At 45.7% G+C, this 24,032-nt stretch overlaps 1 protein-coding gene across 4 annotated transcripts in view; it reads right to left on the minus strand.

The window, feature by feature from the left end:
* The window catches only part of DMRT1 (doublesex and mab-3 related transcription factor 1), a 102,036-nt gene that overhangs the window by 59,174 nt on the left and 18,830 nt on the right, over window positions 1-24,032 (minus strand). For all 4 annotated transcript variants that reach the window (XM_045772607.2, XM_087858776.1, XM_087858775.1 and 1 more), the window contains one exon: window positions 4,013-4,296. In XM_045772607.2, the coding sequence (XP_045628563.2) occupies window positions 4,013-4,296 (284 nt within the window). The remainder of the gene's footprint in view (window positions 1-4,012; window positions 4,297-24,032) is intronic.

The raw sequence follows: 24,032 nt of genomic DNA on the forward strand, positions 1-24,032 counted from the left end.
AGGGCGCAAGTCACAGCCCAAAGAACAGAGCCAGGGCAGCTTCCCCACACAGTGGGGCCAGAGCTCAGATGGCTGTTCCCTACACTCCTGCCCTAATAACTTGGTTTAAGAAGTGAGTCATCCAATTCCTTATTCATAGCGATAACACTAACTAGTTGTAAGTATTATTTGTAGGTGTTCACTATTTAATTAATAATACTCTATAACAGACACATCTTAAACCTATGTTGCATCATTACAATCTTTGTCTATGCTTTCAGTTTTTTATTTAAGTGGAGCACATTCTTTCTTTCCCAAGCCTGATAAAAATTATTCCACCTACATTCATACTTGGCCCCTACTCACATGTCAGTCTTTTAATAATAACTAAAATGTGCCTTACATATACTGTATCTTGTTACAGAGGGGATCTGAGATAACTAACTAAAATACGTATGAACAGAAGGCTGAAAATTAGAGAGACTGTAAAAAAATAATGCTTAATGAAAAAACATCACTGCGGTTAACACCAGCACAGCCCCTGGCGTACTACAGGCCTCACATGCGGGAATCACCTCCGTACAGGGGCTCTGCTGCTGCGTATCCAGGCAACAATTCTGTGACATGGGACTCTGCCCACGAACAGATCAAAACACAGAGATGCCAAGGCTATTTTGTATTTTGCTCAAAGTTTCAAGAACAGTTGAATCACAAATTAGAAATGAATATGGATCTTCCAGCACCAGACTCTACACTCCTCTAATCCAACAAACCTAGTTTTTAGTCTGGCCTCTGCCATCAACTGGCTGTGAGTGCTGAGGGAATCCCTTCAGCTCCAGACCTCAGTTTCCTCTGCAGCACGATGCTGTGAACTGGAATTGAATAGGACCCACTGCAGCTCTGATCATCACTGAACTGATGGTCCCCTGCCATTTTGCAAGCTGACGGCTTGTACCTATGTAGGCTCTTGCATTTTTAATGTTAAGGAGTTTATTTCCAAGAGAACTACTTTTTGTGGGCATAACAAGGAGGTTATAAGTCAAGCTCTTGTTTGTATCCGTTATAAGGCTAATCCAGACTCCTACAGCGGCAGACTTAGAAAGGATAGAGAAGCCATATGGTCAAGTCCCTTCGTCTCAACTGTTAGGATCAATTTCTAGGTTACAGACACATTGCAGGTGTGCCTAAATATGCTTTACTGACAATCACGTTCACAGGAAAGTTGTATGCAGATGCCAAAAGCAACTTTCAGATAGCAAGGAATTCAGCATATTTTAAACACAGAAGGCCGAGACGGCATTTTCAGGAAAGCTTCAGAGGCCCCATTCTCAGCCATCTAAAGTAACCACATATCAGCACCATTCTAGAAGTTTCTGCCTAATTCCAACCTCCACAAACGAAGAAAGAGAAAATCAGAAGAAGGTTCCAAGAAGATCCCCAATGAAAAGTAAAGCACTTAGGCAGAAATTCTAAGCCCTAAAGAACGAAAGAGGGCGGCTTTAGTGTTCATATTAATTGATGGTGGTTCCCATGGCCCCGAGTTTATAGCAGACCCAATGATAACCAGTGCTAAGAAACACTGTGGAGCCAGAACTCCAGCTCTCCTGTCTGGTGGCTGTGTGACCTTGGCTAAGTCAGCCCTCTGAGTCTCAATGTCCTCCCCTCTAAAGAGGACACAACACTATCTAGTTACTGGGGCTACAAGGAAGACTCACTCTCATCAAATGCTAGCTGGTGCTATTACTTACTAACAGGAATGGGCATCAACTAAAGTAGCAGAGAAAATCTACTTCTGCAAAATAACTTGTTATATAAGAATGGATTGCCGGGGCGCCTGGGTAGCACAGTCGTTAAAGCGTTTGCCTTCGGCTCAGGGCGTGATCCCGGCGTTCCGGGATCGAGTCCCACATCGGGCTCCTCCGCTGGGAGCCTGCTTCTTCCTCTCTCACTCGCCTGCTGTGTTCCCTCTCTCGCTGGCTGTCTCTCTGTCACATAAATAAATAAAATCTTTAAAAAAAAAAAAAAAGAATGGATTGCCAACAGCGACCAGCTAAGAAAGAAAAAGTCTTAAGCCCAGCCTCCTGGGAAAACAAACTCACATGTTAAATGATGTCTTGGCATCTCTCCTGGGCGGCTAACCAGGGACACCTCCCTCCATAAGTGGTGGTGCTAGAGAAAACACGAACAGCATCAAAGCTGCCTGTCCCCACAGGACTAAGAAAGTTTGGGCAAGATTCTTCCTTCCATCTTTGCTAGCCAGGGTGCAGGAACTGACCCTCAGGGGACTCTCTCCTTGCACACAGCACCTGAGACATCTCTCCAAGACCAGGCAAGGAGGATGGCTGAGAGAGTCCCTGAGAAGGACTTGGTGAGAGACCTCCAAGGAAATCCAAGACATCTGCCATGCCCTTCTCAGGTTTTCCAGATAGAGTAAGAAGAAACATTAGTGTGTCAAGCATCATATGCCAGCTGCCATCATATGTCTGCTCAAAGAGTCTGACAAGGTAGAAGGAGATGCTTGACTTTGCTGTACAGCTGATCATGAGCTCACTGGCTTTCTCTCAGCAAACACTTAAAATGTTTTTTCTGACCCTTTTTCTCATAAGCCAACAGGTTCACCTTCCTACTTTATCCTTAAAGCCTGGAAGTAGCCAGAAAACCAGGAGACTTCAACAGTAGTCCCTGGGAATCTACAGGATGTGCTGGTTTTTGTTTTTTGTTTTTCCCCAGAATTACAAGATACTTCTTTCTCCTTTCAGGGGGGAGAGTCCCTGATAGAAGTCAACCTAAAACCTGCCCCCAGCTGGCACTCTGAGAGGCTTGTAGGGGTCCAGGTGGAAGATCCATAAAACCTTGCATTTCCTCTACACTTATATTATTCTGACTTCTAACACCCATATGCTTAAAATCTTTTTTAAGTATGATTCTAAAAATAAAATGTGTGGAAAACTTATGAAAATGTGTAGCCCAGTGGATTAAAGTGGACAGTGTATTAAAGCCCAGCCCTCTTCCTAATGGGCTGAAGAAGTCTGATCCCGAAGGGTAGTGAGAGAATCCAAAAAGTGGGGTAGCGTTAACATTAAGAACTTCCCCACATCTAAAAAATTCAAAATGGAATAGAATTGCTTGAAGGATAATTTCAACTCACATTTTTTTTAAAAGGTGGGCATAAGAAGGTCAAAGATTTGCCCTAAACTCCCAAATATGTCTGTCCCATTGGGATGGAATCAAAGCCCAGCTAACAAAACCTGAGCATGGTAAATGTACCCAAAATACGAACAATTCTCTCAGAATCGTTACATCTGACAGTAGGAGGGGCTTGGCGGTGGTGTCAGCACTGGTGTGTACGCACTCCCACAGCGTGGGGACCCAGCCTGGAACACTTTCCGCACCTCCATCTGCCACTCACATACTCCAGGATCGAAATGGTTAAAGCTGAGGGAGGATAACAACTCTAGAACAACACTCCTTCCCTGACAATGCAAAATGCTTTGTTTTACCCCAGATGTTAATTTAAAAGTTCCTGGTTGTACACTAAGAGTATGAACAATAACCTTCATTTCCAGCTTAAAAAAAAAACCCCAATTTGGCCCAGAATGACAGTGACCTCATTCCTTTTCTTACCTTGCTTCCACACAAACATACAGATGATAACACTTCACCCTTCCAGGGTGCAAATTCATCACAAACATTACTGCCAGCCAGAAGGCTGCACCCAGCATGTTCTAATCTGCTCAAAGAAAGTGGGGATGAGCCTGGAGGAGGTGAGCCCCTTTTGAGTCTGACTCCGGCCAACTGGGTCTTTATGCAAAACGATAGTGAAAAATGAGAAAAGTAAAATTTCAAAATGCAAAAGAATACATGCATCCTCCTTTACAATCCCTGTAGCCAACCTCTGGGGTCACATGACATCATGGAAGAGTGAACACCTTTTTAAGCCTTTGGCATAACGTTCACACACGTGTGCTGAGCTGGTCATGTGTGTGTATATGTGTGCTCTCGACATATCCAGTCGCTCTGGGTAACGTCTTACCTGCCACTGGTTTCCTGTCTGCCCAGGCATATAAGGTGCTGGGAGGCTCCGAAGGCTGTTCTTCACCGGGGACCCCCCGAGGGGGCTTCCCACGTCCCCAGAAGAGGAATCAGCAGCCAAGGCCATGGAGTACTGCGGGTAGTTGTACAGATTGTTGTAATAAGGGAAGAGAGACGGCTGGTAAAAGCTGCTGTAGTAGGTGGAGTCAGACACCAGGTCAGGTGTGTTCTCCACGTGCCCTCTGCTGGTGACAGCAGGAATATCCTGGATGACCATGCGTCCCTCTAGAAAGAAAAGAAAAAAAGATCACGTGTATTAATGTGGGGGTCTACAAAACTTACGCTCAAAACCCTGGGGACCTATGGCCTTCCTAATCTGCAAAGGGGCAGAGCAAGGCTCTGGAACATGCTGCTTCCTCCTAGGGCTGAAAAAAAGGACAGGCCTCCAAGGCTGGCCAAACTAGTAACACAGTTGGCCAACCCTTGCTGGTTAGCTTTTTTTTTTTTTTTCTGAGAATTCAAAAACATTTTAGTAACATGAAGTTTGACCAGGTCTAACCTCCACCCAGATAATCCTATCCTAATGTTAAGAAATTAGAGATCAAATCTAATTAACTTGGCTATCCACACCATTTTTACAACAAAATTAATTGTATTTCACTTTAAATAGAAAAATCCCAGTGCCCTAACTGTGGTAATCCTGAAGATATGTCAAAGGCTAAGAGTTTAAGCAAACATTGTTTCCTTCACTTCCTTCCACAGCTGATACTGTATCCTTCAGGAGTCTGGACAATGGTATACACCAGGGGTAGACAAACTTCTTCTGTAAAAGGTCAGTTAGTAACTATTTCAGACTTTGTGAGCCATTCACCTGCAGGACGTCCAGGTTGCTGAGTGGTTGTGTAGCAATAAAACTTTATTCAGAAGCGCAGTCAGTGTGGGGCGAAGCAGCCTAAAGGCTGTAGTTTCTCAACCCTGGGTCTAGATTTTAAACTGTGTCGGTCCCAGTAAACAAGCAGACTTCTAAGTCACTTCTCCAATGGACATCCATTAAACAATGTTCAAAGAGGGGGTCCACGTGCCTGACATGGCTGCAAGGTGTCAGAATGCCCCTCCCTAGGGAGTCTACAGTCTAGAGTGAAGCATGTGATGGGCTTACAAATAGCAGCAAGGATTATCACACAGGAGGACCCACAAACAGTTTGGAAATCCAAAGGCTCGAAAGATGACTTGCAGCCTAGAAAGGACTACAGAGATCTTCATGGGAAAAAACTACATTCCAGCTGCACTATAATGGAGGAGCAGAAAGAGGTGGAAATAAGAACAAGAGTGCTGAGAGGAGGACAGTAAGGACAAAGGAATGGGACCGGGAAAGTGGGAGGGTTTGGGAGTGCTGGACAGGGTAGTGGGGTTGAAGAACTGGGTGTCGGGAAAGGGAAGGTGAGGTGGAGCTGGAGCAAGGGGTGGGGAAGCCCCCGCCCAGCCCTCTGGGCCCTCCAGGATGTGGCAGGACCTCAGAAGATTTCTGAGCCAGGAGCAGATGGTCAGATGTATGTTCCCGAGTGGTTTACCTAATGGCAATCCTAGGACAAGCAAAGGGAAGAGATCTCAAGTCTTCAAACAGAAGGAAGGGGCCTGTGCCAGGGGTGGGGAGACAACTTAGCAGAACTGGAGGGGCTGTCTGGGGAGAGAGAGAAGCCTGGTGTGGTAGGGGAGAGGGAGGTGGTATGCTCTGCCTGGCAGAGAGGCTGACAGTGGAGATCCAGGAGACCAGGAGGTGCTGGCTGCCTCTGAGGAGAGGAGGAGGGAGTTGTTACAGAATGTGTTCTGGGAGAAGAGAAGGCAGGCAGGGGTGGAACCGGGAGAACAGAGGAGAGAACACAATGTCACACAGGCCAAAGTTGATGTGGATCCTGGAGGGGCCAGTACGCCTTGTCAACTGCTGCTAAGAGATCAAGCAAATCAGTTCTGGAAAAGACCAACCGAGGACTAGGTCTTCAGGGTGTTGTGGTTTTTGCACAGTAGAAGGAGCGGAGGCTTGCAAGAGATCGAGGAACAAGTAAGCAATGAGGAATAGACCAGATGAGGACAGCCAAGAGCCTTCTCTGTGCCAGAATGTTGGCCCAGCAAGCAGGCAGCAAGCCTCCGGGCTCACTTATGCATCCCCGTAACCTAGCACAGTGCGGGACACGCGGTGGTCAATATTTACAGAAGGGATCCATGCGTAATGGTTTTCCAAGTAGCCAGGCATCAAAATAAATGTGAGGAAGACATAGAAGCTCCAAGGAGTAATAAGATGTTATCTCATTTTTAAACCAGTGGTTAAAAAAAACCAGAGAAGGGTTGAGCATATGTAAGCGGAAACCAGTGGACAGAAATTCCTCAAACAGGCAACACATGGCCCAGAGCAGGTGCTCAGAGTTTCCACTGGCTGAATGTGAAACAGAAAAAGAAAACATAAAAAAGGTGCAAGCTCTGGAAGGTATTTTTACAATCTCATTTTAAAGTCAGTGGTAAAGTCTCTTTTCTCTGAAAGAACACAAAATCCACCCGCCTTAAGCTCTTGCCAATGTTCTGTCAAGCCACTGTTTTATTATATTTCTTTTCTTCCCTTTCCTCTCTCCTCTTCCCAGCTGATGAGATGAGAAATTCCAATTTTGTTATCCTACACCGCATCCAGAGAAGGCACATGCCCATTCTCTCCTCCTGAACTCCCCTACTTTTTATTTTAAACACCAATCTCATGGCATAACAGGTTGTTTTCAGTAGCTAATTCTTTTGTGCTTAATGTCATGTCTTCATTGTTTTCCTGATTACATTAGCAATATAAATTTTGCAAAAATGAAAAATTATACGGATATTTAAATCAGAGAAGGAATGAATGACACATGTGTTTTAAATTTTCTTATTTAAATTAAGGTTAGTTAACATACAGTGTATTATTAGTTTCAGGGGTAGAATTTAGTGATTTATCAGTTGTGTATAACACCCAGTGCTCATTACATCAGGTGCCCTCCTTAATGCCCATCACCCAAGCTACCCTATCCCTCCACCTCCCCTCCAGAAATCCTTAGTTTGCTTCCTATAGTTAAGAGTCTCTTAGGGTTTGCCTTCCTCTCTGTTTTTATCTTATTTTATTTTTCCTTCCCTTCCCCTATATTCATCTGTTTTGTTTCTTGAATTCCACATGAGTGAAATCATAGAGTGTGTCTTCCTCTGATGACTTACTTCGCTTTGCGTGATACCCTCTAGTTCCATCCACATCATTGCAAATGACAAGATTTCATTCTATTTGATGACATATACCACATCTTCTTTATCCATTCATCTGTCGATGGACATCCTGGCTCTTTCCAGTTTGGCTATTGTGAACATTGCTGCTATAAAAATTGAGGTGCAGGTGCCCCTTCGAATCACTACGTTTGTATCCTTTGAGTAAATATCTAGTAGTGCAGTGGCTGGGTCATAGGGTAGTTTTATTTTTAACTTTCTGAGGACCCTCCATACTGTGTTCCAGAGTGGCTGCACCAGTTTGCATTCCCACCAACAGTGTAAGAGGGTTCCCCTTTCTCTGCATCCTCGCCAACATCTGTTGTTTCCTGAGTTGTTCATTTAGCCACTCTGACTGGTGAGAGGTGGTATCTCATTGTGGTTTTGATTTGTATTTCCCCGATGCTGAGAGATGTTGAGCATTTCTTCATGTGTCTGTTGGCCATTTGTATGTCTTCTTTGGAGAAATGTCTGTTCATGTCTTCTGCCCATTTCCTGACCGGATTTTTTGTTTTTTGGGTGTTGAGTTGGTAAGTTCTTTATAGATTTTAGATACTAAGCCCCTTATTTGATATATCATGAATGACATATTCTTAACCACTCAGTCACAAGCTTTGGTGGGACATTCATATACAATCTCACAAACATTTAGGAAGGTATTTTAGATATTTACCCGTGTCCCTGCCGTGGGAAAAACTGGATACCCTTTACGACCTGCCACCTCTCCATCCTCTGCTCCAGCCTAATCCCAAAAGAGTAACTAGAGATGTTCTCTTGAACGCTAGGATGTCGCCAAAGCTGGTCAGTTGGGCCAACTGTCACTACCAGTTGGCAATAACCCCAAAGGTAGATTTACAACTCATAAACCACAAACTATATAAACTAACTACACACAATTTGAAATCTATATGTATGTATATATTCAAAAAGTGGTTCCCCATGTACAAACTCTTAATAGGCTATTCCTAGGACCCTTTTCTGAGTCATAGGGGAAAAAAAGTAAATATTGACAGCTGGCTCTACCAACCTGAGCTAAACGCCATGAATTCCTCCCGCCCACCCCCATGCCTGAAACGCACTGTGACGGGAACATTTTAACTGCACGGCCAGGATAACAGAGCACAAAGACAGGGGACACAGCTTAATGAGTTTGCTGAAAATTCTTATGCTGGATCTCACTGTTTATTTTTCTAGAATAAACACAGGCCAAGATGACTTAAAATGGTATTAGTGGGGCGCCTGGGTGGCTCAGTCAGTTAAGTGGCTGCCTTCGGCTCAGGTCATGATCCCAGAGTCCTGGGATCGAGCGCCACATAGGGCTTCCTGATCAGCAGAGAGCCTGCTTCTCCTTCTCCCTCTCCCTCTGCCTGCCACTCCGCCTATTTGTGCTCTGTCAAATAAATAAATAAAATCTTTTAAAAAAATGATATTAGTAATAATAGAAAACACAACAGCTTGTGCTTTCCCAAGAGACCGTGGTAGCTTTCTTAACCAGTGGTCCCTTGTAAAAATTATCAACCTCTAGGTCCTCTGCCAAGATGCCAATGGAAGAACAAAGTCACAATGAAGAATGAAGTATTAATTTGTGCTAGGAGGAAAAAAGGTCAGCAGGACTGGATTCAATAACTAAGAAAGCAAGAAGGAACTAGAGGAGCATGTATCTGGAAAAATGACCACTGGCATTCATCTGACAAAGACGTGAGGAGATATTGCCTACAGACTTGGTCCCTTTTTATTCCAATGTTCTTATTTGTGGCTCAGTACATTTACCTCCACACATCCAGTGCTTTGATAAGGCTTCCCAATCCCTCTGCTACTTTTTTTTGCACTAACATATGCAGCGTGAAATATGATTCACTCCTTCATGAGAGATCAATACTCACACATGATAAACACCCGTATCGATCTTGCAGTGTTATATGCTGGTCTCCAGGCCCGTGGCATATTAATAGTAGTTAACTAGTAATTCATTTTAAGTATGTGAAGGCTTTCTTCCCCACTCTTCTCTAGTGTCAAGATTCCCAGAGTTGTTGCACTTTGAGTCCTTTACACTCAAACCAAGAGTCAGACTCCCTTTTCAATGACAAAACCAAACCCCAGTTTCCTATATGAAAGATCATACGGAAAACCAGAATTAACAGTTTACAAACAATAAGACTATTTAGGATTCACAGTGATCTCAGGTGAACAGTTAATTTACAAATAGCAGGTTTTATTTTTCCTTGTGATCCCATGGCTTGCATGGTCTCTGTCCTACTTAGCTTCTGGTTTTAAGAGTTACTCACCAGGCGAAATTGTTCACTGCTAAGTCTGAGATCTCAAAATTACCTACCTAACATGTTGTACCGAGTATTAGCAAGATACAGAAAAAATGTAAGTAATTTTCTCTATTCCTTTTTATTTTTTTAAGGAAAATTAAGGTGTTAATAAGACTGTGTTCAATGATGACCTGTCAGGGAACTGGAAGGATGACAGGGGTGCCTCCCTGGGACAAGAAGGCTTCCTCAGCAGCTTTCTTCTCTGCAGGGCAACCCCCTATGTCCAGATTAACAGCTCCTGGCATTTCCTAGACTTAGGAATAACGGAGAAACCCAGAGAGACGCTTCAGGACTCCTCCCTCAAAAGGAGGAGAACCTGGAGAGAGACAAAGGGAGAACAGACGTCCCGTGAGCTGACCCCGGAGCCTCTAAACAGGCACAGAATTCCAAGATGAGCTTGCCACCATGACACGGGAACGGGTCGGTTTTCAGAGAGAAAGCAGAGCCGGCGCAGCGGGAGGCCTGATCACGGAGGGGGCAGTGCGCCTACTGCTCCCTAACTGGTGTCTGTGATGATGAACAAGGGACCATCACGTCCACTGGCACCTTCCCCTGGCGGAGACACAATTCATGATCAACACAAGAAACTTACTGTGCACAAGGCAACCTGTCTGGGACCTCAGGGCACAAAGGCTGCAGTCTTTGCCGCTGCAGGACTCACAGGGGACAGTCTGAGACAAACACGCAGAAGGAGAGCCTGGCCAAGGCTGTGGGAATACACCAAAACTGTGCGAAGGGAGGGCGAGATGAAGTCCAACCTTCCAAGTACACGTTCTGCTGCTGCTGGCTCGCTCACATCACTCTTGTACACAAAGCAGGGAATGTGTTTGAGCCAATTTCTCCTTTTCCCAAGGGTTTTTTTCTAAGTGTAATCTGGTCCCGGAGGAATGTGCCAAGTTCAGTGTTCTTAGGGTGAAGGTTTTTCAAAACAAAATGAATCTGAAGTTGGTGTTTCAAGCCAGGAGCAGGTCTGGTTCAAAGGTGTGTAAAATATCAATGTGGGATGCAAAGGGAGCTGGGGAGAGAGAGAGAGAGAGAGAGAGAGAGAGAGGCCGAGACCAAGAGAGGGCGAGACCAAGAGAGGGAGAGACACAGGGAGGTAGAGACAGAGGGTGGAAGAGACAGAAGGAGGGAGAGACAGTGAGAGGGAGAGACAGAGAGAGGGAGGAAGATACTGATTGTTGAGCACGACCACATCAAAGAAACCAAGCAGGAACTAGGGGGAAATGGAGAAAATATGAAGACAGAAAAGCAAATACAGGCCTTCCAAGGCAGCTGGCCACAATTTGAAACAGGCCGCCCTGGGGCCACTGAAAAGCCCTGGGAGTAACACATCCATTGTGTGCAGCAATCCCTGAACTTGGGCTTCAATGACCTCTTGACCTCAAACTTTCTCATTAAGCTCCTCTTTCTAGCTGACCTCTTAACTCAGGCAAAAGACCCTGTGGGCAAAGCGTTCCTGGGATGGGAACTAAAACTGCCCCCTCAAAGAACAAGGACTGCCTGAGCCAGCAAGACCCTGCAGGACTGACCACAAGACAATGCTCGACTTGACCTTCACTGCCTACCTTCACCGACCCATCCACCGTCGCCCCGTATTTTCCTTATATAATCCTGGAAGTATCCTCAGTACTTTAGAGACAGTCTTTGAGACATTTGTCTGCTGTCTTCCCGGTGCTGGGCTCACTAAAATAAATTCCTTTCTTGTGTCTCTTCTACTCATCTCTCTGTCTTAAGATTTTGGACAGCAGCAAGTGGTCAAAGCTGATCTGTTTGGGACCCCCAGAGCTGGGTGCACCTGCACCCCCATGCCCTGGCTACAAGCTCAAGTGCTGGTCAGTCAATCCCTGCCCTCAAGGAGCTTCTCTCTGTGGTGACAAAGAGCACCAAAGAGAAATCAAGGGATCACAATAGGTTTCCATACAAGAGTCTTTCAAAAAAAGATTGTGTGTGTGTGTGTGTGTGTGTGTGTATAAACACATACACATATATATACATAAAATGAATGCACACACATATATCTATATTTGCCCCCCTCCCCTGGCAGAAGGAGAATGACAGTGTTGCCACCATAGAAGGATGGAGTTCAGACTCTCCTCCAAGGTGAAATCATAACTGGATCTGAGGACTGGCACCCACAGTGCAGGCTTCACCGTGTGTTCCCAGAGAGCAGCTGACATCACGCAACCCTTCCTTCCCACATGTGCGCGCATCTCCTGCATTCCTATTCCCGGGTTTCTGCTCTCCCTTCCCTGCTCTCCCTGCACGTTCCCCCTTTCACATCCCCTCCGTGTGTGCGTCAGAACTCCCCGGGGCCACCCAGGAAAACTACTGGCCTGCAAAGGGAGATATGGAGAATATGCCATTTCTCTGACTTTGCTAGAAAACGTCTCATGACCATGAAAACCTAATCTCATGGCCGCAAAAGTTCTCTCTCTTTTGGCCAGCTCAGAATTCCCTATCATTGGCAAGACGCCAGAGACAGCATGCCACTCTGTGGACACAGCCAGCGGACTGGACAGCAGCAGTGCCACAAACAGGCCAGCGGCCGGGCCAGGGTTTGGGAGGGGACGGGGAAGAGAGGAGGAATGTCCAGTGCTCTGTTCCGAAAGACACCTTACAGGGAATCCCATCACCACTTTTCGTATCCCTTGGGAACACTTTAAGTTAGGAGCATTTGTGACAGACTGTGAACACAGATCTGTGTTTCCACAGAACAGTGTGCTCTGGACTGTGCCCAGACAACTTCAAACGCAGAGGCTTCATCAGGCTCTTCCGCTTGGCTGCAAAGGGTGCTGGGCACAGGGGTGTCCCTTTGCAAGTTTGCTCCTGGCCAGCAGCCTTTATATTTGGGATCTAGATTCTTTCATAACTTTCTTTTAAAAATAAGACCGCAGAGGAAGGTGGGTAAGAGATGGGCGGGGTGCATGATGGCTCCTAAAAGAGGGCACGAGTTGTGATGAGCACTGGGTGTCGTACGGAAGTGAGGAATCGCTGAAATCGACTCCGGAAACCCATAGTGCGCTGTATGTTAACTAACTAGAATTTAAATTTTAAAAATTACTGAAAAAAATAAAAATGAGATCACAGGTGTTTGTCTTTGTTCCTGCAGGTCTCAGGTGGTGATGGGAAGTTTGGGTATGGACACTTAAGTAAACGTGAAGACATAAAAACCCAATTATACCCCCATCGTATTGTTTCACACAGATTTTGCTCAGCTCAGGACTCTACCCGGTTCGGTGTCATTTCAGTGAAGTATCTGTCGTGTAGTGTGCTTCAGGTCTTCAGGAATGATCTCTGAGTAGGCCTGCCCACCCCTCCCCACAACAGCCTGCTTCTCAGCCCACTGTCACCCTTAGCTGCAAGGGTGGCCTGGGGGCGGTTGGGGGGGGGGAGAAGGCCTTGGGGCCAGGCCACACCACAGCCACTGCACACAGCAGCCTCTGGTGAGAGGACCCATTCCAGACCTGGCCTGGGGGAGGGGGTGCAGCGGCCAGGACCAGCGGTCTGAGCCCAGCTTTAAACCCTCCACAGGCTGGCGTTTTCAAGCCGAGAAGTCACCTCTTACATCTGACTGCAGCAGTTCCAAAATGTGGTAGAAGCCCCCACCCCACAGCTCCCTGTCAAGGGTCCACGAGGTCAAATGGGTTTCCACAGTAATGTAAGGATGTCACTCCTCTCTCTCATGGCGTTGACAGTTGCACTGGTGACATGGAAGCAGTGGTGGGGGCATCAAGGCAGTCCCACCAAATCACACCAGTGCTCACTGGATTCCTCACTGCAGTCCTCATTTGTAGTATTTTACTTTGTAAAATATTAAAGAATTTAAAAATTTTTATGTCAATCTTGCTTAAGATGCCCTTGATGAAGCAGAAAAAAAAAAAAAAAAACCCTGATTAAATCTCTACCTTTGCCTGCACCTTTTTAACATCCCGTGACAAAGTGGGAGGGGGCATAAAGCACTTCTGCTGCGACCAGAGGGCGATGGTTTCCTTCAACAGGGCACTTCGTGCAAACGTCTGAAGGGAGAGCTACACACTGGGCTTCTTTATGGAACACTGTATACGCCAAAGAATGATGACAAGCTCTGGCTGCTGGGGCTTGGGCACTTGGCATTGTCTTGAAAAGGAGCAAAGGGAGCCTGTCACTTCAAGGAAAATAACCGACCGTATTTACTGCCCAAAATTCGAGCTTTCAAGTAAAAATCAGAATTTCTGGAAACGTACATCTGCCACCATACACTTGACAGCTTCCCAAATTTGAAGACTGTTTTGACAAGATCAGTAGTAATATTAACGAATGGGATTTTTCTGATATTTTGCAATGATATAATAGGACCTTTGGAAGATCTGCACAACTCAGTGAATTAATATTTTCCAAATGACCAATGCATGATGTTATAAAATAATGCAGGGGTGAAAGGTCCATTTAAAGTGCATAATGGCAGGTGCCTTGGTGGCTCAGTCAGTTGAGCATCTGATACTTGATTTCTGCGCAGGTCATGATCTCGGGGTCGTGACAAGGAGTCCTGCGTTGGGCTCTGCGCTCAGCAGGGAGTCTGCTTGGGATTTTTTCTCTCTCCTGTCCCTCTTCCTCTGTCCCTCCCCTCACCTGCAAGTGTGCATGTGCTCTCTCTCTCTCTCAAAATAAATAAATCTTAAAATGAATAAATAAAGTGCAAGAGGGACCAGGCAGAGAACAAAAAACTCATTAGCACAGTTGCAGACTCCACCCTGCAACTAATCTTTGAGAAATTATCACCGGGGCACCTGGCTGGCTCAGCTGGCTGAGCACTGGACTCTTGGTTTCTGCTCAAGTCATGATCTTGCCGTTGCGAGATCCCGCCCTGCACTGAGTGCCGAGCTCCGCACAGTCTGCTTCAGGTTCTCTCTCCTTCTCCCTCTTGCTCATTCTCTCTCTCTCTCTTTCAAATAAATAAATAAGATCTTTAAAAATAAACAAATAAACAAACAAATCACCTTTCAAATTTGATCCAATATCAGAAAATAGGCACAAGGGTCCCAAGAGGCTATTCAAACACTTCTCTCCCTTTTCCAAATATTTATCTATGTGAAACTGAATTTTCATGTATTTCAATCAAAACAACAGACTGAAGAAGTAGATAATGGGAACTCAGCCGTGTCTTACTAAGTCAGATTTAAAACAGATTTGCAAAACGTCAAAAGAATTCCACTCTCCTCACTTAGTTTTGTTTTAGAAAAATATACTTATATTTTTCATTAAAATATTACTTCTGCTAACAAGTGATAAATTTATTAAAGGAATTAAAAATATTTTTAATTTCTCAGTTTTGGGCTTCAATTCAATAAATGTGGATAGACAGAATCCATATACATACAAGCTCCTTGAGGTCCTTGATGATTTTTAAGTGTAAAGGGATCCTTGCCACTGAAAAGTTTGAAAACCTGTGTCTTGTGAGCTCTTCTCTCTCCAGGATGACCAACTGCAGAGCGAAGAGTCCAGGGTCCCTTCCTGAGTGAGCTGCAGTTAGCAGTCAGCAGCAAAGTCCCAGCAGGGCACCTCTGGCTCTGGGCTTAAGCTGGAAACGTTTCTTTCAGCGAAATAGACACTAACCATTGCACGGTACGGCCAGGCAGCAGAACTTTCGGGTGAGAGAGCTGCTCCCATGTCAAACTGCTCCATCAGATCTGGGATCCACTGCCCCACGACACTGGATCCAGGTACTTAGTGTTCCGTGCCCCAGTGTCTCCATGTAATGCGGGGATAATGCTGGTATATACACCACAGAGGACGCAGAGGGCTCTGACGCATGGTAAGTGCTCGAGAGATGTTAGCTATTGTTCTGATCACTGTCACAACATAGTGGTGGCCCCTTCTCTGCCATCGAGCAAGAGAGCCACCAAATGAATTATAAAAAAAAAAAAAAAATCCCTGCTCCAAATGCTCATCTTTGGGGTACCGCAGGAGGGCTGGACTGCACCTGGCAGAGGCTTCCTGAACTTGGAAAGGAACAGAATCCTCCTCGCCTGGCCTTCTCTGAGGTCAGACAGTAGCCTTGAGTACAGTCGGTGTGGTATCACTCCCTAAAGTCATAATCAGGAAACGCGGGAACAATCTGTTTCTCCCACAAGGCAAGCATGACAGGGCTATTTTAAACGTCAAACATGAACCTGGAGCCAGGAAAGCAAATGACCTCTTCCCTGGGTACCTGCCGCGGGCCTGAAACCATCTCGACTTAGTGAGATGAATACAGCCTGGGGGAGAAGAGCTGACCCTGCTTCCTCTCCCCGAGCCCCACCGCCTCCAGCATTCAGTTCTACTTTTGAGAAGCACAGCTACTATGGTGCTGCTTCCCTTAAGTCAGGGTTTTTATTTATTTGGGGGGACCGCTGCTGTTCCAGGGCTGAACTTTTAGCTTGCTATAAAGTTAATGTGCTATTCAATGTTCATTCCAGGCAAGACTGTGGGGCTGTGTATTTTCTGCCACCCCCAGAAGCCCATTATCTGTAATTGCCCATTACCATGCATAATTATTTCTCCTAGGCTGGTCTGTGACCTCCAGGGTTGCACGCTGTTACAGCTAACTGCTCCATCTTACCAAATTTGGGAAAGAAGCTCTTCTGACCCTTAGCACTTGCAAGCATCTGTTTCGGAGCCAACACCAGAAGCTTCTGCAGGCGCACTTACCTCGAATCAGCAATCTTTCAGATTTCTTCCCAATGCACCTTGCCTACCTCCATGGAGTTTTACCTCCCCCCAAACAACAGGAAAACAAAGTATAATGGAGTCTCCATTGTGTGGGAGCTGGTAACCCAAACAGAACTGTCTGCAGCCCTTCATACTCCCTTTTCTTTGAATTTGGCTATTTAATTGTATCACGCTTTTTAAAGACTGCTACTGGGAGAAGGCGGAGGTAAGGGAGGGTGAAACTTTAAATCTTAAATTCAATATATACGGTCCCACATTTAGTGGTTTTTTTTGAGTGGGAAGAGGTGCTATGTTCCAATCAGTGATGAAAATGGAATTTGGGGATTCCATGTGCACTGACGATATTAATTCTAGAATTGACATTCAGTCCCCTCAGCGAGTCACTCTACAGCCATCCCACTTTTCAGTGTTAACAGGGAATGGGCGGAAGGGACTGGATGTTGGCTGCATGTGACATGGGTGCTGGGGGGCATGGCCATCCCCTGGCCCTTCTGCAGCTTCCCCACTATGGCCTCCTTCAGGAGCCCAGCTGCACAGCGCCAGCCTGACAGTGTGAGATGCGCATCTAAGCACGTTTCCAGTTCACAACAAAGTCCAAAAGAGCATGCGCTGTTAGAAATGAGACTGCTCAACTGTTGCGTGGCCACTCGCTGCCACTGCCTGCAAGCTGCCCACCAGCAGCTCCTGCATGTACGGCCTGTTGGCATTTGCCATCTTTATTTTCCTTCAGTCTTTCCTTCCTTTTCAACGATGCTCCTCTAAAATTAACAGAAGTCAGTTCTAAGTATAAACCCTTGTCCACCCTTTCAACGGTCATCTTTACCAAAGCCAGGTCAGGTGAACCAGAGAGAACGAAGCCTGAGAGCTTTTCACAGAGCCTGACACCAGGGAAGGCCTACGCTGTAATTCTGCCCCTTGTTTTGATGTCTGAAGTAAGAGGGATGAGTCTGAGCACAAGTGTGCGACCGGCAGTGGACAAGGCGGAGGCTCCCATACTTCACCACAGGCCAAGTCGTCACGGGAAAAGGAAGCTGCGCAGACATGGCCAATGAACATGCTGAGTTTAAAAAAACATCTGTAGCTCCTGACAAAGAGTCAAGCCGGACGATTTCCTGGGGAAGCATATAAATGACCACTCACAGTTTAAATGCTGGCACGGCGGCGCATCAAACAGAATCCAGAGAATTCTCGGATTCCAAAGACAGAGAGCTGGCTGGTCAGAGCCTCATCTCACCACACTGGGGAAGGGCAGCCAGGGCAGCAGCTGAGAGCTGTGATCTGGCCCAAAGGCGCCACACTGGCCCGAAGCCCCTAACTTGTGGCTCTTCCGACTCATCCCTGAGACGGCTCGCCAGCCTCATTTCCCAGCTGCTGCCAACTCAGCTGCCACACTGTTCTCCAAGTGTGTACGCAAGTCACCAGATTCTCCGTGACCTCCTCGCAGCTAGGTGCTCCACCAAATGTGTCACTAACCACAGGGACAGAAGGGCAGGTGAAAGATGATGTACTTTTGACAACACCCACCTCCCCAATGTGGGAGGAAGGGCCCTGGCACGCACAGGAGGCAAGCTCTGCCAGTCACCTCGCCCACGCGAGACTTTCACTGTGACAGTGCTCTTTCCTTCCTTCTTTCTGGCTGGAGCCAGAAGCTTCTGGCTTTTAGTAATAATGGCAGAGACAGCATTTGCAAAGCTCTGAAGACTCTGACCACCTGGAATATGGACGTGTGTACTCAGACACATATGGACACACACACACACATATACATATGCACACACACACACACACAGATCCATACCCACACCTGTATCTGTATCTATGTATCAATCAACATCCTAACAGCAAAGAAAGGCGAATCTTAACTGTAAGAAATCCCTCCCCCGAGTCAGCTAGAATGCTATCCGGCGGCTAGGACACAGCGGGATGGGAGCTCCGGGACTGGCCGGCGGCGCACGCCTACAGACACAGCCACATCCCCCCCACCTTTACCCTCCTCGCCTCGTGACCCGTGTTGTACGGATTTCTGCACATCTGGAGCACGGGAAACCTAACATGCTTTCAGAAATTCCGCTTCACAGAAAGGTCTCCACTATCAAGAGCTGCTTGACAGCACGCAAACACACTCAGCCCCTAGGATCATGTCTGGGGGGCAGAGCCCGTGGCACGGCGGGAAGGGTGCACGAACTCTAACCCAGGGGCCTGCAGAGAGGGAGCTGTGTGTGCGGTGAAGGAGTCGGCAGACTCTGCGGGCAGCACCTGCTGTCACCTGTGGCTGAGTCAACTACCCGTCTCACCTGGGCTTCTCAAGGTTTATTCTGACACACAATACTGGACTGACAAGAGAAGACGTTGTTGTTGTTGTTGAATTCAACAATGAGACAAGGGTAAGTATCTGAACAGCGACAAAAAAAGCACACATTCCTAGAAACACACAAGTTGTTAAGAGTTAAGTTGTCCCCCCGCCCCAGGAAAGAAACGACAGAACAGGCAGCCCCGAGCTCCATGGGGTGCTCCTTCATCCTGGACTAGACACAGACCAGAAAGCAGTGGGAAGGCTGCTCTCCTGAGAAGAGACTGCAGCGCTGGGACCGGATGCTGTCACAGGAAGGATTCAGCGAGAAATCAGCCACAGAGGAGGTAAGAGCTATTCTTTCGAATGAGCTGAGCAGTCCCGGCCATTTGCCCCACAAAAGTCAACTTATGAGAAAAAGCTCTCAAAACTCAAATTCATTCGGGGCGCCTGGGTGGCTCAATCGGTTAAGCGTCGGTCTCTTGATTGTGGCTCATGTCATGATCTCAGGGTCGTGAGGTCGAGCCCCATGCTGGGCTCTGCACTGAGGTGGAGCATGCTTGGGATTCTCTCCATCCCTCTGCCCACCTCCGCATTCTCTCTTAAAAAGAAAAACAAAAACACCCACCAAAACTCAAATAAATTCATTCATTCATTCATTCATTCATTCAGTACCAGTTGGGTGCTCACCTGCTTATCTCCAAGGTAGGAAAGGTCACTTTATCATGACATTACCAGATGTACCTGCAGGTGCCTTCAAGTTCTGCCTGAAACTCGGAAGCCCACCAACTCCACAGAAGGTGTAGGGCTTCATTTATTGCAAGCCGAAACAGATTGTTCAGACCTGCCTTAACAGCTGAAATCAACATTGCAGACAAGGAGAAAAGACTGTTAAACAGCATGACAGAAAATATGACACCTTAGGTAAAAGTAAACCAAGAAAGTAATAAGGAACAGATTATTAAATTCTCAGGGACTGGAAAAGCAAAAGTAGGGAGGAGAAACAAAGTCACTGCAGATTAAATATGGTGAGTTTTAAGCCAATTATAAAGGATCAAAGAGAACATGAGAGGGGAGGAGTAGCCTTACAAGTAACCGAGATAGGAGACCTTGGGAGAAATATGACCAGGGCAAAATCATTACAGTTTACAGTAAAAGTAATCTAGGGATGATTTCAGAGAGAGAAATTCACAGGAGACCACTACTGGGTGAACAGCATGGGGACAGAAATCAAAAAGCTCTTTATTTCAAAAAGGCACACAACTCCAGAGAGAAGGTACTTCCTCTGTAGAACAACGAACAGGACTGGCAACAGTCCTGTAAAAAATGTCAGGGCCATGAGCCACATTTGGGGTTTCTACAGCATTGACATCTGGCGAGGAAATAGGGTGTGGTCTTCACCTCAGGCCTTCGGGAACAAAGGGCAGGGGCGATGTTGTAGTCTCCACAGGGAGCGTCCGTGAAACTCCTCTGACACTTGTTTCTCCCCAATAAAAACCTGACACTGCCCTCTTTGAATAATAACAACTGCCTCGAAAAGTCTCAACCCTTACTAATTCTCCGAGACTTTACAGAAGCAGAGCTAAGAGAAGAGCGGCTAATATAAATGACGCTAACTTTAAACAGCAGCTGTCATTTACTGAATATCCTCCAGTTTACCAATTTACGTACAGTCTTGCAGTTGCTACCCACAAGGGCTCTGCAGTGACTCTGGAGGGCTGAGAGAGCAGGAACTAGGATGCCCCCTGGGGAGAGGAGCTGCACACCAGGGAATACGGTAGCACCTGGAGTCTGGATTCAACACAGGCCTTCTGGCTGCAGGTTTGTACCCTCCCACCCTCACGCAATCACCGGAAAAATCCCAATACCCAGTTCTTCGCCCTTGTTCTGAGTAGTTAATTCTGTGTGTTTTGTTTTGTTTTTTAGCAATCATCAATACACCGGATACTACAAAATATCAGAGCCAGAAAGCCAAAGGAAGCACAGGATACGGCCTAGGAATCCCCAGTACAACAAGCACGTGAGATCTAGGGTAACACCTGTCTTATGGAATTTTTCTTCCTCACGTGAAAGTGCTACAGGTCACTGTAGAACTATGTGGATGACTAAAAGCTCATGTATAACTGAATTTATAGAAGGAGAAAATGTAAAATAATAACACAGCACTTACTGACACTGAGAAAACATATCCCAAGAAAAGAAAATAAGCAGAGAGAAGAAAAAGGAGTTCTGAACATCAATTACTTTATTCACCACACACCTGGATACAAACTGTTTACCTGGCCCAGCACCCTGGCTCCCCAGTGGGTCCCAAAAGACTCCTGTCATGACCAAATGCACGAGCCTGGGCTGTGAATCCCAGACCTGGGTGGGAATCCCGACCCCATCACTTAATACACATGTGACCCCGAGCACATTACTGGACCTTAGTTTCCTTCTAAGTGGGGAAAAACAGCTCCTATTTCACAGAGTTGCTGTAGAAATTAAATGAGAATATAAATGACAAAGAAGGCGAGACCACACCCAGCGTGAGCCAGACCTCAGTAATTGAGAGCAAGTGGTACTGTAAGGGTTATTACCACCTCTGAACACACAAAGCCAAAGATCTGGGAATTAAACCACGTACTCAGAGGCCAAAGAACAATAGCAGTGTCCTCCCTTCTCATGGAAGAATTAGGAAGATGTTATTCACAATCATACATGGATCTTCCGTTTCAGAAACCTCACTTTTTCCTGCCATTTGGGCTCCTGGCAACACGGACTAATGGAAGAATTACATTTCTTTGCTTAATCACCCTTATAATGCATGGTCTTTTTGGGTCTACCCAATTTTCCCCTGCTCCTAGATGCAAGCTTGTGTTCCCTGTCAAACTCCTCCCCACTGCTGTAAATAATCTCTCTCCCTCTTTTATATTACCTTTCAAATATTTATAGACTGTTATTCTCCTCCTCTCCAAGCCATACATCATTTTTGTTGTCCTTCCCCTGGATTCTCTTGAGTTTATCTACATCTTTTAGAGAAAAACAAACCCCAGGTGCTCCATGATGAAAACAGTACACCCAGAGCGAACACCCTAAACCAATAAGGCCCCTTCGTCCAAAGCCACAAGAAAATTCTTTGATGTGCTTCTTACTCCTTTTCTCCTATAACTCATAACTCCATCTCTCAGATAAAAACTGAGGCACTGCGTGATAAGGGAAACGAACACCACCCTCATCAAGAGGACGGCTGGGGCTCTAAGAGGGAGCAGCTCCCGGCTGGGATGCTGAGGGGCCATCTCAGACAGGCTCAAACCTGCTAATGAGGAACTGTGTTGCTTGTGCTTCTGCTCGCTCATGCTTCCCCATCCCCTGCCTTCCACACGCGTGCCTCAGAACAGCGTCCTTGAGACTCCCTCGACGCTTCCTTTGTTGTACCCTAACAAAAACATCTGACACTGTGTATTTTCAAACAGTTTATTTTGTTTTCAAAAACTGGGTATGTCCAACACAGGTTTGGGAGTGTTTTTAAAAATAAAAACTTCTAGGGACGCCTGGGTGGCTCAGATGGTTGAGCATTCGACTCTCGGTTTCTGCTCAGCTCATGATCTCAGGGTTGTGAGATCGAGCCCTGAGTCGGGGCTTTGTGCTGAGTACCAAGTCTGCTTGGCACTCTGCCCCCTGCCCCACCTGCTCACTCGTGCATGCGAGCATGCTCTCTCTCAAATAATAAAATAAACAAAATGTTCTAATAAAAAAAAAAAACTGCTAAAAAAATAAACATAAATACTCTCCTCATCACCAGGTAGACTCCACTTCAGTGCATTACAGTGGGACTCAAGCTAATTCAGTTTTCTCACATTTCGCCTGGAAGGTGGTGACATCAGAGTGTCTCCCCTGCCCCCAGCAGGACTGTGCGGACACCCTCTGCTTCTTATGCCAACATGCACCACGCGTGGCCAAAGGTTTCTAAAATGCGTGCCTTCTGTCCAAACTGTGAAGGGCAGTAAGGTCCTGATGGTACTTTCCCTATTTTGCTGGCAGTAAGTTCCCTGTCTCTGACTCCTGAGCTGAGTATTTGTGTGGCTACACAACACTCCCACACCCTTAGGAAGGATAAGAGAGGCTAACACTAAAGACCTCGATCAGTAAAAATAATAAACAAAGAAAAGTAAGGCCAAGAAAAGAAGGGGGAAGCTTAGTCATATTTTAATGTGAAGACACAATATATTTACTGTGTGAGCATGAAGATACACTCCCCCAATACTGTTAACACGCCCATGCTACCCAAAGCAATCTACAGACTCAATGTAGTCCCCACCAGAATACCAACAGCATTTTTCTCACTAGAACAATCCTAAAATTTGTGGAACCACAGAAGACCCCAAATAACCAAAACAATCTTGGGGAAAAAAAAAAAAAAGAACACAACTGGAGGTATCACAAGCCCAAACTTCAAGATACACTACAAAGCTGCAGTAATCAAAACAGCATGGTACTGGTACAAAAATGGACACACAGATCAATGGAACAGAATAGAGAACCCAGAAATATACCCACGACTATACTGTCAATCTTCAATACAGCAGGAAAGAAAATGCAACGGGAAAAGACAGTCTCTTCAATAAATGGTGCTGGGAAAACTGGACCACTTCCTTACACCATCCACAAAAACTCAAAATGGATTAAAGACCTAAATGTGAGATCTGAAACCATAAAAATCCTAGAGGAAAGCATGGGCAATAATCTTTCTGAACTCAGCCTTATAACAATATATTTATGGAGAGGTCTTCTCGGACAAAAGAAACAAAAACAAAAATAAACTATTGGTACCACACCAAAATAAAAAAATTCTGCACCTCAAAGGAAACCATCAACAAAACAAGAACCCAACCTACTAAATTGGAGAAGATATTTGCAAATGATATATCCAATAAGGAGTTGATATCCAAATTATATAAAGAACGTATATAGCTTGACACCAAAAAACCCAAATTATCTTACTTAAAAATGGGTGGAAGACCTCAAAAGACATTTTTCCAAAGAAGATATTCAGATGGCAACACACACACGAAAAGATACTCAACATCACTCATCATCAGGGAAATGTAAATCAAAAACCACATGAGATATCACCTAACACCTGTCAGAACAGCTAAAATCAACAACACAATAAACAACAAGTGTTGACGAGGTTATGAAGAAATAGAAACCCTTGTGCACTGTTGGTGGGAATGCAAACTGGTGCAGCCACTCTGGAAAACAGTATGGAGGTTCCTCAAAAAAATAGAATTACCATATGATCCAGTAATTCCGCTCCTGGATATTTAGCCCTCAAAAGCAAATATACTAATTCAAAAAGATATTGTTTTTGAAAGGTTGTTTACAGCAACATTATTTACAATAGCCAAGATACGGAAACAACCCAAGTGTCCACTGACAGATAAATGGATAAAGAAGTGGTATATATACAC

Source organism: Ursus americanus, chromosome 34 (genome assembly GCF_024610735.1).
Source record: "Ursus americanus isolate L20-20 chromosome 34, mUrsAme1.1.p, whole genome shotgun sequence".
NCBI lineage: Eukaryota > Metazoa > Chordata > Mammalia > Carnivora > Ursidae > Ursus > Ursus americanus.